The sequence below is a fragment of the Rattus rattus genome, chromosome 2 (genome assembly GCF_011064425.1).
Source record: "Rattus rattus isolate New Zealand chromosome 2, Rrattus_CSIRO_v1, whole genome shotgun sequence".
Taxonomy (NCBI): Eukaryota; Metazoa; Chordata; class Mammalia; order Rodentia; family Muridae; genus Rattus; species Rattus rattus.
The window spans coordinates 101,230,086-101,246,468 of NC_046155.1; the positions used below are offsets into that span (position 1 = coordinate 101,230,086).

Sequence of the window (16,383 nt, forward strand, 5' to 3'; positions counted from 1 at the left end):
CCCCCTATCCCTTCCTCCCCTTCCCCCCACCTCTATGAAGGTGCTCCCCCACCCTCCACCCACTCCTGCCTCAGCAACCTAACGTTCCCCTATCCTGGGTCATCAAGCCTCCACAGAACCAAGGGGCTCCCCTCCCAGTGATGCCAGATAAGGCAATCCTTTGCTACATAACCAGCTGGAGCCATGGGTACCTCCTGTGTACTCCTTGGTTGGTTGTTTGGTCCCCGGGAGCTTTCGGGGGTCTGGTTGGTTGATATTGTTGTTCTTCCTATAAGGTTGCAAGCCCCTTCAGCTCCTATAGTTCTTGTCCTAACTTCCACATTGGGCTCTCTGCTCTCAACCCAATGTTTGGCTGTGTCTATCTGCATCTGTATTGGTCTGGCTCTGGCAGTGCCTAGCTGAAAGCTTCTTAATTAGCCTTCATGGACACAAGCTTCCCATTTAGTCCAATGAGAGATGCTTTGCATAAAAATCAGTATTAGCTTTTGTCCATCAAAGCTTTGGACAGCTTTCCTTTTAGTAGTCAGAAACCTAAGGATCGTTATGAATGCCACTGCTTTAAAGAATGAATGAGTGGAATTTCTCACAGCTTTCACGAAGCTGCTGAAAGCAGAGGGGTTAGTTCTTTAGCCCAGTCTATGCTCTACTAAGCATCTCTCATTACTTGGTGCACTTGAGGTGATGTCCATGCCCAGCAAGAAGCCTACTCTGGCATGATGGTTTCTGCATGCTTCTTCAATGGGCTTGGCATTAACAATCCATCATAAAATGATCTGCAATGCACATGGGTGGCTTTTTGGTTATGTGAAAAGACATAGCATGATGAAGCATGTAGGTGCTTGAAAGCCAGCGCTGGCAAAACATGGTTTTAAAAAAAGCATTTAAGATAGTTTTGAACTGACAAAGAAAAGGTGCAATATATCTTCACTAGAGAAAGTTTTATTCTTATTTTCTTTCCTGGTTTTTCTCCCCCAATCATATTTTGGAGGGACAAATGGGTTAAGGAGCTGGATTTGATTGTCAACCACCCAAAGACATTTCAAAATACATTTGCTTCAGGAAGTTCTGGATCTTTTAAAGCAAGGATGTTAACAATTCTCTTGAGAACCTTAAACTAGGATGATTTAAACATTAAAAAAAAAAAAAGATGATCAGAGAAGTTGCCCAGAAGTTGCCTCCCTGCTGACGAGTTGTCATTTTTATTTTTTCAAGACCGCAAGGAGGATGTTGAATCTACCACCTAAGGGAAGTTGTGTCATTGGAGTCAAAATTTATGAGACAATAGGGAAAACTATAATTCTCGGGGTAGATAAAACAAAACAAGAGCACTAGAATTCTTAGATGCATGGGCTTTATATATATTTTATATGACAAATGCATTCCTTTTTAGATATATTAAATTGAGTGCATTTATTGACCGTAAACATAATGCACGCCTGGGTACAAGAATAGTCATCATTGGGCAGAGAGATGGCTCAGTGATTAAGAGCACTGACTGCTCTTCCAGAGGTCCTGAGTTCAAATCCCAGCAACCACATGGTGGCTCACAACCATCTGTAATGAAATCTGATACCCTCTTCTTGGTGTGTTTGAAGACAGTGTATTTATATATAATAAATAAATCTTAAAAAAAAAGAATTGTCATCATTGCTTGTTCATGGTCATAAAATTCAGAGAGAATGAAGGGATCTTGGATCAATTATTTCACATTCATCCAATTTCAGTAATTTCGCCATAGATATAAACAAGATAATGGTAAATGAGATATAAACAAGCCATAGATATAAACAACATGAAGGTTCAGGGTTACCGAGCCTTTATAGCCCTACCTGGAAAAGTTAAGTGGGATATTTTTGCAGATTATTGATTACACACAAGAATAATGACATTACATTATTCTTGGAGTATGTTATTTAGTCATGTGGGTATTGATTCAACAAAATGTATTAGGCTGTTACCATATGAAGCAGCCATGCTTAAGATTATGAAGGTTGTAAGGATCTGGGCCCCATCCCTGAGGTGTTTATATTTTATTACAGAGACAGAACATACACACAAGATACCTTAGCATAAGGTGCTAATAGAGAAGCACATAATTGCCTTGAGAAATCTGAAGAGGTAGATTGTTTTCAACAAAAGACACAGAGAATGTACATGGAGTGTATTCTTGTGTGGAGTCCTAGAAGGCGGGGCAGGAGCACTGACTGGTGGAACTTAGGCCAAAAGAATCAAGTGTCAGAAAAGGGACTCTGGGAGATAAAGCCTGGAAGCAAACTGGGGTAGCTGAATAGTCTGTTGCTGCAGAAGGATTTAGACTTCAATAAGATAATGGCAACCACTAGTTTTCCTCTTTACTCGAGCTTTTTCTTTGGAAATAATCTTAGAGAAGAGTTATAAAGATAATATAATTTTCTACCAGCCAGAAAGTGGTACATATTTCTGTGTGCTGTCAAATGCTTTAAGTGTGTGTGTGTGTGTGTGTGTGTGTGTGTGTGTGTGTGTGTGTGTGTGTGTGTGTGTGGAGGGGCCCTCAGAGGCCAGAGACATCAGATCCTCCTGGAGATAGAGTTATAGATGATTGGGACCCACTTGACGAGGGTGTTTTGCAATAACAGAACCTATTCTTAACCACCTAGCAATTTCTACAGATCCCTTGTGGGTTTTTTTAACATAATGATATTTTGTAGTACACTTGTATTACACTTCTATGACTGTAAGACTTGTAAGAATTGAGACACATATCTTTTTAATTCTTATTTTCTTATTAATCAGAAATTCCATGTCTTCCTTACTCAGCTTTTCAGTGGCCCATGCCATTTTGTTAACCAAGTTTACTGTGTTTTAACCCATTTCAAAGTTTCCCCAAAGCTACCTATACACTCAATATATTCTATCTAATTAAAAAAAAAGCAAGATTAATGGATATAGTATCTAAAAAAACCAACAACAACAACAACGAAACGCTCAACACACTTTTTAAGCAGAATGCCTTACTCAACGACTCTGTCCACAATTCCCAGAGTGTGCTCCTGCCTCATCTTTCTTGGCCTGTGGCTGTAGCTAAGATGGAGCTTCCATCCTAACTGCCCAACTTCCGGTCACTTTTCAGTCCTTTCGTATTCTCTGCTGACCATGCCGTGCATGCAGCCACCATCATAGCTGTTCACCCCGGAGCTCTTGGTCTTAGCCTCATTTAGTACTGAAGCATTTTCACGCTACCATAAAAGCAGTCGTTCAGACACATATCTGGATATATTGTTCACATTCAGGGTTCTGATTTCTCTTAGTATAGAACCTGCAGTCCTTTGCAAGGTGTGATGGTGGAGTGTCTGAATGTCATCTTCCTATGAGTCCTTTCCACACGTACACTTTGAAAATCATGGACGTGCTTGTGGTTTCCTCTTTGGGTGTGTCTTAGCACACACCATTCCTAAGAGTGAGAAAGTAGATCTTTCTCAGCTCGCTAAGATACCTTCAGCCATATATGCCTCAGCTTCAATTTACAGTCCCCAGTCACCCCTAACAACTACACTGCTGGTTTGTTTATTAAATGATACCTTTCTTGGGCCAGTGAGATGGCTCAGCTGGTAAAGGTGCTCGCCACTGAAACTGATGACCCTAGCTTGAGCCTCAGGACCTACATGATGGAAGGAGAGAAATGACTCCCACAAGCTGTTCTCTGACCTTCACATAATCACCATGGCATAGTGAGAACACACAAACACAACACAACACACACACACACGCACATGTAATATTTGAAAAAAATTAAAAGCTTAAAAACAGTATACCATTCTCTCATTAGTCGAAGGATTTGAGGCAATATGAAGCAGCTATACCTGGCAATGAGATAAAATAGCGTAAAATAACTAATTCAAAGGGAGAATGTAGGTAGAAATAAAAATAACATCGGGTATGATGATGATAGCCTTAGAAATGTTGAGTTCTGAACACGTTCATGATAAATATATACCCTGAAAACCTTCATCTGGGCTTCTTAGTTGCCAAGGCTCAGAAGAAACTTGGCTGTGTGCGCTTCTCCATATGTTAGAAATGAAGCACCACCGTTAGTCCCTGAATGAGGGATGGTTTATTGCATTAAAGGGGTGCTTAGAAAGAGGACTGGTAATTTTAGAAGCGCCCTCGCTTGTGTTTGCAGTGACCCTTACATATAACTCCATAATTACCATAACTTTTTTGAACATTGATTTCCTAAGGGTATAGAATATATCCTCGGCCTGCTCGATATTTCCTATTGACTCACTGGGTAACCAGATGTTGATTGCAGTGTAGGCAAATGCTATGCATAGAAGTGTTTAGAAATATGTCTACAGTTACACACAAAGAAAAAAAAGTGTAGCCAAAAGTATTGTTCTAACTGTTGGCATTCCTCCTAGGCCCCGCCCAACAGTTACCTGGCAACAGCCAGGTAGGCTTGACTTGCTGCAAAGGCACTGTTTGGCCTCTTCTCACTCTCTCTGCTCTCTCTCTCTGTGCCTCTGTCTCTGTCTCTGTCTCTCTTTCTCTCTCTCCCACTCCCTCTCTCCCTCTCTGTCTCCCTCTCTCTCTTACCACCTCATATTCCTGGCTAGCCCTCCCTCCCCTCCCCCTCCCCCTCTTTGTCTCTCTCTGAGTCTCTTTCTGACTTTCTCTCTCTCTCCCCTCCCTCCTCATATTCCTGGCTGGCTCTCCTCTCCCCCATTCCCCTGTCTCTCTCTGTCTCTACTTCCTCCTCAACTCTCCTTCGTATACCCTTAATAAACTATTCTATACTATATCTGTCCTATGGCTGGTACCTCATGGGGAAGGAATGTCTTAGCATGGTTCTGCCAAAGGCACCCCTTCCACCTCACCATACCGAGCTCTACAAAACATATACTTGACTTTACAAAACACAACAATAACAGTACCTGGATACCCTACAATCTAGAAGATATATCATGCTAACATATTACAAATGTACTTTCTATGAACTCTGGCTAATCGGATGGATATTTCCCATCTCAAAGCTTGGAAAATTGAAAGGTTAAGTAAGTTTTTCAAAGAAAGTGGATAGAGGCATAGGTACTTGATCCCAGCTTTCAACTGGGATAATGCTTTGATGTAAGGTAGGCTTTGTGTATTTTTATTTTAATATTTAGTTAGTTAGTTTTGACACAAGGCTTTATTATATAGCCCTAGCTGGCCTAGAACTCTGCGTTATCAGGCTGACCTTCAACTTACAGAGAGCCATCTGTCTCTGTGCTGGATTAAAGGTATATGCCACAAGGATGTAATACTTAATTACAACAAAATTATGGTAGTGTGGACTTTCAACTGTTAGAAAAGCCCCGATGGAAGACTTCACCACTGTTTTCTAGTCCTATACATTTTTTTCCCAGAATCTTCTTGAAGGAAAGAGCAATAGATATCTTGGAAACAAAATGCTATTCTATAAAATCTGTTGTTTTTTAGGGAAGTATCAGGGCACATCACAAAAATCGGAGCATCTGACTGATTTTTCCAGCACGTGTGAGAGACATGCGTCAGCTTTCTCTACTGTATCAAAAGAATCCTACTAACTACTTTGTGAGAGGCTAATCCTGCTCTAACCCAGTTACCTGTGCTAATGGGGGTGCTGGCTGCTCTTACCTGGAAGTTGCCAAAGCAGCTCCCTCCGGGGAGAGTCACATAGCTCACAAAGGGAGGCCCAGAGGAAGGCATTGACTCATAGACCACCAGCCCCTCACTGGAGAATGTGGCTCTCTGCTGCTGTTTGCTTTCCCAAAATTCCTGTAACATGGACACGACATTCACTGCAAAAGACAAGAAAGAGCATCAGTTAGAAGAGTGGACAGACATCAGGTGTTTAAGGCTGGATTCTGCCACCTGTCCATTTTAAACAGAACTCGCTCAGCACAGGGCTGCTTTCAACTGTGAAGACACGTTAGTTAAGCACGGGAAAAGACCGTTAAAATATATAACTTTAGCACACGTGTATAGTTCCTTTTTAAATTACGTTTTGTTTATTATGTATATGAGAGAGAGAATGTGGGTGTATGTGGGGGAATGAGCATGCGTTGGCACCTATAAGAAGGTCAGAGGACAGCCTTGGGGAGATGGCTCCCCTTTCTATTATGTGGATCCTAGAAATCAATTCAGGTTGTCAGGCTTGGTGGCTGAGCCATCCAACTGGACTATGTGTACGTTTCCTAATGAGTAAGACTTAAGCAGTTTTAGTACCCCAATTCTAACAAGGTTGCAGTATATATCAAATTTGTTTTATAAATTATATTAATATCAAAACTTAAAAATCTGACCATTCATCTCTGAAAATCTGCCTTGGTAGACTTTTTCCAGACCTGTGATTATCTACAGCCCATATCCAGTTTCTCAGGCTCAACCCTGAAAAATGAAGGCACATTGTGAAGTAAAATCTAAGCGAGGTAATATTAATCTGGACTTACTATTTCTATGACTTAAGAGGAGAAATTTAGAAAGAAGAAAACTCTTTTATGTTTCCTCTGCCCCAATCTCAAGGAAAATCAAAGGCAATTGTCAAATAAGCAAGAGGCTGCAAAGGCCATAAGTAAACTAATAACTCGGAGTCTTTGTAAAGACAAGGTCTGTTAGAAGACGTTGGAAATCACAGGAATGGGTAGGGCCATGTGTTTTAGATTAAATGACCTGTGATAGCCTGCAGAGGTTCCAGATCAAATTAGGCTGGTTTGTTTATCCTGTACTGCAAATTGAATTTGGGAAATTAACAAGGATAATGGAATTGTGGAGTCAAACGTGACCTTATGAGTCATGTAGGCTAAGCTTCGCCTGACGCAGGAATCCCTTGCCAGCATCGCTTCCAGGACAGCTGTCAGTCTGACCTGTACACAGACAGTTTCAGTCGCTGATGTTTCTAAGGGAAGGTGAGCTGAAGTCTGCTTTCCTTTAAGGTTTTTGGAAGGGGTCTACCTGCATTTCTGGTGAGCTCAGGGCATATTTGAAGGCAACACTGGATGTTTGTAGGTTTTGCTCGTGGCGTAATTTGCTCACCTTTCCTTGAAGTATCACATAGTCTTTATGGTTGGGACTGGGGATTTGGCCAAAGCTTATGCATTTAAGAGGCAACAGTCCAAGACTTCTGTTGGAAATTCTCCTTTGTTCATGTGTGCGTTGAAGGAATAGGAGAGAGGTGGTTTGAGAAGGAAGTGAACACACAGAAGGGTGGCACGGGAGATGGAAGAGAAAAGTCTTCCAGGCTGAACACCTGGGGCCACCTTTGCACAAACTAGGCTCCTTCCTGGCTTTTCTGTGAATTATCTGAAACAATCTGTCTGCTGTTCCTTTAAGCCTTGTTGAACTGCTCTCTCTTGCTTGCATTTGAAAGTGTACAAATGCATGGAATGGGGATTAGCTCAGTAGAAGAGTGGAGAGCACTTGCCTAACAAGGTGAGACCCTGGGTCTTCCTCCAGCACAACAATGCAGTTTTGCATGTTTCAAAATGCTGACCCTTGCCTCCTTCCCGAAGTCAAGAGCATCTCAGCATTTGATCTAGCAGCAGAAGCACTGCACATCCACAGCTCTAAGCTGCTTCTGAGACTACAAGGATCTGACACCTTCTCCTTAGGTCAGGGAAGTTCAGAAGTTTGCTAAGGAATTGGATATCTTTGTACCTTAAAAAAACTAGTTCGGTATTTAAGTGTCTTAGGAAATATTGAGAAAAAATAGGCTTAACAGAGGAAAAATGGATTAATATATAGGAAAAGGATTAAGTTGGTGAATACAGAAATTTTATTGACAGATTTAAAAGTGTTTTATACTAGTTAATAAAACTCAAAATATGAATTAGATTTTTTATATGGTTAGCTGTTTGTGACCCATGCCACTTTTCCTTTCCAGTTCTGAGAAGACAAAGGTTTATGAAGAATCTAGCTTATGTCTCTCTCTACATGCAATTAGCCCTCTGAATTCATCCAAAGATGTCCTGAAGCCTGAAGCATAAGATGGAAACCAGTGGCAGTTTGTTCTACTACTCAACAAAGACTAGTGCCTTCCCATTCTTAGCTCATCATTGAGTGAGATTGTTCTTCAGATTAGGGTAGAAAACGGAAGGCTCATGATTATCTAGATAAGATACACACAAGAATTTGGGCCCACATAAATAAATTATTAGAACTAAAGAGTTTGAAAGTTTAAATTTAGATTTCTGCATGAATAAAAAAGAAAAAGAAACCCAGCTTTTTGACTTTTTCCTTATGTAACCACAAAAGATTCCTTTGATGGTACTACAGATGTCGTCACCCTTAAAAGTGCAACATATGTGCATGCACACAGACAATGCATATTTCTATCTCCTCTTGTGACTGGAAACTAAAATGTATGGAGTGCGGGCGAAAGAAGGCAAGCTTTGCTGTCTGCAACTCTAAAGGTCAGTTATATCCGAGGGTGTTCTATTTATAAAACACACGCTCCTTTTTTTGTTTACGGAGCATCAGTAAGGTTTATAGACGATTTCAAAGAAACTGTGAAGACAATGATTCACTGCATAGTTTACTCTCTACATGCCTCAGCTCCAAATCTTGTCTTCTCCCTGTTATAAAATAAACTTGAGGTACCAAGTGTGGGATAGTCCTCATCTCTGTGTCTGCCCAGCTCTCTAATAATTCATGATCTTTCTCCTGGGTATTATTTCCTTAGTCATACTCTTGACCTATTTTTAAATGTGTACTCTCTGCTTGTTGCTTCTCAGCAGCTATAAATGTGTTTGAGACAGTGGATGAATAATAAGATAATCAATTAAATGTATCACTTTTCCTTGGAACTATTTGTGGTTACTGGTTATTGAAATTTTCATGTTATTGTCAAGCTGCTAGTAAGAATATCCTGTGTTAACTGTCTCTGCTTCCTTAATGTTCTTTACGTGCCATAGCCTGGCTTCCTTCTGCACTATTCCAGTGGAATTCTTTAACAAGTATCACCAATTCATGATTTTTCAGTCTTCATTTATTTGACTTCTTAGTTTGACAATACATATTCTATCTGTATCACCTCTTGTAGCTAATGGTGTACAGTATACAGAGTGTGACCCATGCATGTTGTATGTTCAGAGCCAAGATTATAGCGAAGTCATGTGATATGACATAAATAATCCGTGCCCTAAGTACCTTGGATACAGTATGCATTTGATTTTGAATTAACTTTTGGTCATTGCCAAATGACCTTGGCTGTTGCCAATGGTTTTTGTCACCTCCATATTCAGTTGACTACATGTGGGGTCACCACAGCAGCTTGAGAAGCTGCTCTCTATGACACATTGTTTGGAGCTAGGCATTGTTTCTCTCAAAGATTAGTAAGGTTTCTTTTGTAGTCTCTACTTTCTGTCAATGGATACTAAAGCAAAATGGTTATTATCAACAACCATGACAAGGAGCATGATAGTGACCCTTGGTTGGCTACCTGGAGAAAGCACACAGTGTTTGGCTGATGCTGGAGACACAACAAGAAGATAAGTATGTTTGCTTTTGCAAGGTTGCAAGGTAACTGATGCCAAGTGATATGGCTGCCACAGAGAAGTATGATGCCCAATGGCTGAGGTGGCATTGTAAGAGGAAGTAGCGAGAACTCTCAGGAGATCCTAGAAACTATTCGAAACTCAGTTCTCTTTCATAACTTCTATCATCTTAGAATATCTGAGAATTTAAAAAAGCAATTTACTTCTAAGTAATACTGTCTGTCAAACTGTTTAATCCATCCTCTTGCCTTGAATAGCTTCCTTGGATGCAGTGCTAAATCTCTTCAGTATTTTGAATGTTTTGTATGTCGATAAGACAATTTACTATACAGTTTATAGACATTACCATGGCTACTATCATCCCTGTTTAATGTATTCTAAAATTTGACCATAATTGTGTTTTTGGAGTAGCAATTAGACTGCCCAGTAGCTCTTCCTTATGGCAGGTTTCCATTTTCTCCTTCTGCAGGTTTCCCATTTTTATTTCAAAGTCCAGCACTGAAGCTTTCACAGCTAATGAAAAACAAAACTAAAGAATACAACAACAACAACAACAACAACAACAACGAAAACCAAGAAATACCTTGGCTATCTGACCTTTAACCACACCAGCAGAAATCTTTCACTGGCTTCAGCAAGAACATTCTCTTTAGTCTTTGGACTCATGAGACTTGTTGTTTGGCCAGGACTTAACTCAAGTTCTCCCTCCTACCTTGAATGCTTCTGCCCACTACACTTCAGATGAAAAATCACCTCCTCCATCATGCCTTATTCACTGAGTGTAGCCCACATGCCTCTCCTGTCCTGAGCTCTCATTCCATTAGTGGCCCTGTGTCTTAGCACTTAATCTCCTATAAACCATGCTCATAAAATGGATATGGTGCTCCTGGCTAAATTTATCAAGTCAGACTTGGCTAGACTTTCTTCTGGCTAGAAGTATGGAATGTCTTGTGGTAACAATTCATCTAATAAACTATAGTTTTCTGTGATTTAATTCACAGCAGATTATGGGATCCAGGAAGGGATGAACTCTTGTTCATTCTACTCTGCTCTGATTGGGTAGCTACCAAAAGGATATAGCTACCTTCCTAGAAACCGGCATCATGTTCATTTGGAATCTAAATAACACTTTGCATAATCTGAACATTTGTGCAACTGACTGAATGTACAGGGAGTGAGTGAATTTCCCTGATTCTGGGAGATTTCATGATATAGGAATAGAAAGAATAGAAGCAATGGGAAAGTTCTGTAATAGGTTTTATGTATGAATCTTAGTGGTTCTCAAACATCATGACTGTGACAGTTGTAACCTGCCCAGTTAGATACAGTAGAGGGAGTGAAGAAAAGGGAAGCCTAGTCAGAGTTAGCACATGACTGGTAGTTGTGGCCTCACTTGGGTTATATCGTTATTAACTATGGCTCCAGGAAATTGCGAATGGGGATGGTAGGTCCATTTGTCTTGAGTGCCAACTTTATTGATTTATGTTTCATGCCTAGAATGCTCTACTGAAAATATCTTCTAAGATCAGTGGAATAGTACATCTCAATTAACAAGCAATTGTACACTATGCAGTCTATGTGTGACCCCCTAACCTTGAAGTATCAGAAAATTCAAAACAGGCTTCTCAGCCCACAGACATTTACAATCTGTCTGGAGAAATAATATGTTCATTATATAATTAGTGAATAAAACATTAGAGTGCCAAACTGTAGAATAGAGTGAATGTTAATATTTAAAGCTTAAAATATCATGGCACAGTAATTAAATAATTTTAAGGTAAAAAGAATATGGATGTGAACTGAGGTTTCTAAGAAATGTCTATGTAGGAGGAGCCTAATCTGAGCTCTCCGTAGGAAAATGAGATAGACAGGTACTGGGGGAAAGAAGAAAAATTGTACTCTCAAAGCAATAACACTGACATTAAATTAAAAAAAGAGAAACAATTATTCGTGTTTGAAGAATTTCATAAGGAGGTGATTGGACAGCAGATTAGAGATTTCTAACAGTTTCTGAGGTCTTTACAAGTCTGAAATTATCAAGTGTTTGGCCACAGGAGAATGTGGGTGGTAAAGCAAGGCATAGGAGTGGAACTGTGAACAGTAGACAAAGACCAGGTGAAATACAGAAAGATTTAACCTCAGGTTTGTAAAAACAAACAAAGAATCTTAACAGTGAGCAATAGATAAAATTGTAGAAAAGGGAAGGACACTCTTCTGCAGGGTTTTATACAAGAACAAAGGAAGCCCTCTAACACACAATCTGATACTCTGTGAAAACATAGTTTAAGATGAGAGATATGTGAGCTACGCGGTGAGCAGAGGCTAAAGGTCCCTGTATGTCCTAGCTTAATCTCCAGGGCCACCTGAGGAGCCACCTCAAGAATATGCTTAGAGATCAGGACAAGGTGGCACATGGCTTCAGTGTCAGCATTCTAGAGACAAAAACAGGCAAACCTCTGAGTTTGAGGCCAGCCTAGTCTACAGAGTTAGTTTCAGGGCTACACAATAAGACCCTGTCTGGCTGTTCCTCAGAAAATTGGACATAGTACTACCTGAGGACCCCGCTATACTACTCCTGGGCATATACCCAGAAGATGCTCCAACACAGAATAAGAAGAATACATTCTCCACTATGTTCATAGCAGCCGTATTTATAATAGTCAGAAGCTGTAAAGAACCCAGATGTCCTTCAACAGAGGAAAAGATACAGAAAGTGTGATACATCTACACAATGGAGTATTACTCAGCTACTTAAAACAATGACTTCATGAAATTCTTAGGCAAATGGATGGAATTAGAAAATATCATCCTGAGTGAGGTAACCCAATCACAAAAGAACACACATGACATGCACTCACTAATAAGTGGATATTAGCCCGAAAGCTGGGAATATCCAAGATACAATTTACAGACCACATGAAGCTCAAAAAGAAGGAAGACCAAAGAGTAGATGCTTCAGTCCTCTTAGAAAGAGGAACAAAGAGCTTCCAGGGACTAAGCCACTACCCAAAGACTATATATGGACTGACCCTGGGCTCCAACTGCATAGGTAGCAATGAATAGCCTAGTAAGAGCACCAGTGGAAGAAGAAGCCCTTGGTCCTGCCAAGACTGAACCCCCAGAGAATGTGATTGTTGGGGGGAGGGCAGTAATGGGGGGAGGATGGGGAGAGAAACAGCCATATAGAAGGGGAGGGAGAGGGGCTAGGGGGATTTTTGACCTTAAAACCGGGAAAGGGAGTAACAGTTGAAATGTAAATAAGAAATACCCAATTTCATAAAGATGGAGAAAAAAAATTCATCTTCAAGACACATGCACAAAAAAAAAAGAAAGGGGAACAAAATACTCAAGGGAGGTAGAGGGTGGAAGGGACTTGGGAGGAAGAGAATGGGGAATGGGGATAACATTTGAAATGTAAATACATAAAATATCCAATTAAAAAAAACAAAAACAAAAACAAAAACAAACCCACCAAACTAACAAACAGAGTGAACTTGCAGTAAAATCCTTATGTCAGGATAAGGCCCTACACTTGCTCTTTTATATCCCCAAGATCCAAAGGCCTACCCATCACTGGATTAATAGAAGACTGCCCGATAATTAGTTTGAGCCCAGAACTGGCTATGACTTGGAGAGAGGCACATACATAGGTTTACATGGCCCAGATGCACAGAGGAAGGTTACATTTGGAAACTACAGTGGGACATCTAGAAGGAGGAGCAAGAGCAGGTGTGTTGAATACGTGTTAGGAAAGAGATTGCTGGCCAGGCACACAGGATGCCACAGTATTCAGGGCTCACCACCCCATCACAGAAGCCTTTGGTTTTACTGCCCTGTTTCTGCAAGAACTTCCAGAAGACTTATCTGGCAAAAAAAAAAACCCTTTCTAGTCTAACCTGTTAGGACTTCAGAGCAAAAATGAGTTAATATCATTCTTTTCTCCACGCCAGGTAAACTGCGGAACTGTTTGGCAAAACATTTGAAAAAAAGTTAAACATCCTATCTTCTGTTCCTCAGCCCAAAGTTTTTTTTTTGTTTTGTTTTTTTTTTTTATCATCTGGCTCTGTTCATTGTGTTTTTCCCTTAGCATTTTTTTCATACCTTCATCTCGTACGCTTTTATTCTCTCTGTGTAATTTTTAACTCTGCTAGATTATAACCATTATGGACCTACATACACTTCTGTGTGTGTCTGTGAAGCTGTTTCCAGCAAGGCTTAATTGAAGAAAAGGTACCTGGATGTAGCTGTCACCATCCGGGCTGCAGGGCTGGACTGAATAGGAGAACGAAGTGAGCTGGGCACTGGCATTTGTCTGTCTCTGCTTCCCAACTGTAGCTGCAATGTGACCAGCTCCCTCACCCTCCAGCCGTCATGCCTCCTCTTTGATGTAGACTGCACCCTAAAGACGTGATCCCAAATAAACTCTTCCTTTTCGGCAATTGCTTCTCTCAAGTACTTTCCCACAGAAATGAGAAAAGTAATGAATGTACTATCCTACTCGATTGTTTATTCCTTCCTCCACTGCTTATTAATTTTATTATTAATTATTAATACTATTTTCACTCTTAACTTTTAAATTCCTAGTTAGTCCAGTTCTCTTTAAATTACTGTTTCTGTGGTCTGTGTTTACTCATTGGGTAGTAATGAAGATTCAGACTTCAAAAAATGGCTGTTCATCAAGAGGTCTCTCAAAATTATAGATATATAAGGTGATATGTATATGTATATGTCCTAAAATATATGGAAATTGCAACTTAGAAACAAAAATATGGAAAAATGAGGCAATTTTAAGTTCAAGTGTCTTCTTAGAGAATGAGTTTGAGGCCAGCCTGGGCTACCAGAGACTTTACATTTAATATATAATAATAATAAAAAGGAAATAGATAAACAAACAAACAAAAAACCCAACAACAACTAGCAAACAAAAGAAGAAACTTGGGCAAAAAAAATCCTTCAAGTTCAATAAGATGAAATTGAGAGATTATTACATTCAGATAACAATAAAGAAATTCAAGCAATCATGACCATAATTTTTAAGAATTCTGAGAGATTAACAAGGGGCCAATCTTAAGACTTTGTGGTATAAAAAAAGAATTGAGATATAAAACTAAGGTATAAAGAACTATTTAATAAAATTATGGTAAAAATATTCTCAAAGTAAAGGTGTGGATATCAAGGAAAAGAGTATATAGAAACCTTATAGATATGTCTAGAAGGAAAAACTTCCAGGTTACACTGAAGACGGAATGCCAAGAAAACAGAAAGAATATTAAAAGAAGAAAACACCAACTTACCTTTAAAGAGGAACTCTTCAAATTTATCTCAGAACCCTAGCAGAACCTCTAAAACCATACAGAAAAGCACTAACTGATCTATTTAAGTCCTGAGAATAATAGCTGCTTTTCAAGATCACTGCATCCAGCAAAGCCATTCCTTAGAACCGAGAGGCATAAACACACAAACTACACCAATTCACAACTACTAAGCCATCATCACAGAAGACATTTGACATAGCCTAAATGACAATGAAGAAGAAAGATGGTCACAGTTGTAAGAGCATGAGAAAGAATGAGTTTAATTAGGAGAATAAGCAATCAAACATAATTGTCAAAGATTCAAACATTTTTTGTCCAATAAACAGGAAACCTCGACTATGATGAGGAAGGAAAGAAAAGAACAAAGAATACTCAAATTAAAAAAAAAACATACATAGAATTAACACATATCTCCTAAATAATCTGGAATGTAAAGTTTACTCTTCAATTAAAAAGAAAGTTTGCCTGTGGATAAACTAACAAGATTCAACCATCTGTTGTGTCTAAGAAATGCATCCCATTGACAAAAACACAGGGAAGGAAATGAAAGGGCAGACAATGATTCTTCAACAAATGAAAGCAAGATGGAGTATCTATATAAGAACTTGACAAAACATTAAAACAAAATTAATGAGGCAAGTCACTACATATCTGTAATGTTTAATTTTATGTCACCTTGACACAAGCTAGAATCATCAGGCAGAGGGAGCCTTCATAAGATATGGATGTAGGAAATTTTCTTTTTTTTTTTTTTTTTTTCCCGGAGCTGGGGACCGAACCCAGAGCCTTGCGCTTGCTAGGCAAGTGCTCTACCGCTGAGCTAAATCCCCAACCCCGGAAATTTTCTTAATTAGTGATCAATAGAGGAAGGCTCAGCTCATTGTGTTTGGTGCAATTCCTAGGCTCACGATCCTGATTTCTAGTTAAAAAAAAATGGCTGAGCAAGCCATGAGGGGCAAACCAATTAACACATCCCTCTTGCTGGCCTTTGCATCAACTCTGGCCTCCTGGTTTCTACCCTGTGTTAAGTTCCTGTCCTGATTTCCTTTGATGATGAACCGTGATATAGAAAGAAATGTAAGCAGAATACCCCCCCCACACACACACACCCAAGTTGCTTTGGTCATGGTGTTTCATCTCAGCAATAGAAACTCTAATGAAGACAATACTAATTAAAAAATCTTTTAAGAGGGGTTGGGGATTTAGCTCAGTGGTAGAGCGCTTGCCTCAGGAAGCGCCCAAAGGCCTGGGTCTGATCCCAGTCAAAAAAAAAAAAAAAATCTTTAAGAAAATATGATTGTCGGGGTTGGGGATTAGCTCAGTGGTAGAGCGCTGCCTAGGGCTGTGCAAGGCCCTGTCTGGTCCCCAGCTCCGAAAAAAAAAAAGAAAGAAAGAAAGAAAGAAAGAAAAAAAAGAAAATATGATTGTCAGTATGTGTTAACCAAATATCCATATACCCAGTGCCATGATAATTGGGCATAAAAGGACAGTGAGTGATTTTAATATATCACTGTTATCAATAGATAGACTACCCAGAAAAAAAGTTAATTTAAAACAACTTCAGATTGAAATGGACTTAA

General features: G+C 39.7%; 1 protein-coding gene across 1 annotated transcript in view; it reads right to left on the minus strand.

Moving 5' to 3' along the window:
• Positions 1-16,383, minus strand: part of Lix1 (limb and CNS expressed 1) — a 55,784-nt gene that overhangs the window by 27,902 nt on the left and 11,499 nt on the right. Inside the window, exon 2 of the mRNA XM_032893143.1 lies at positions 5,632-5,795. Within this exon, the coding sequence (XP_032749034.1) occupies positions 5,632-5,795 (164 nt within the window). The remainder of the gene's footprint in view (positions 1-5,631; positions 5,796-16,383) is intronic.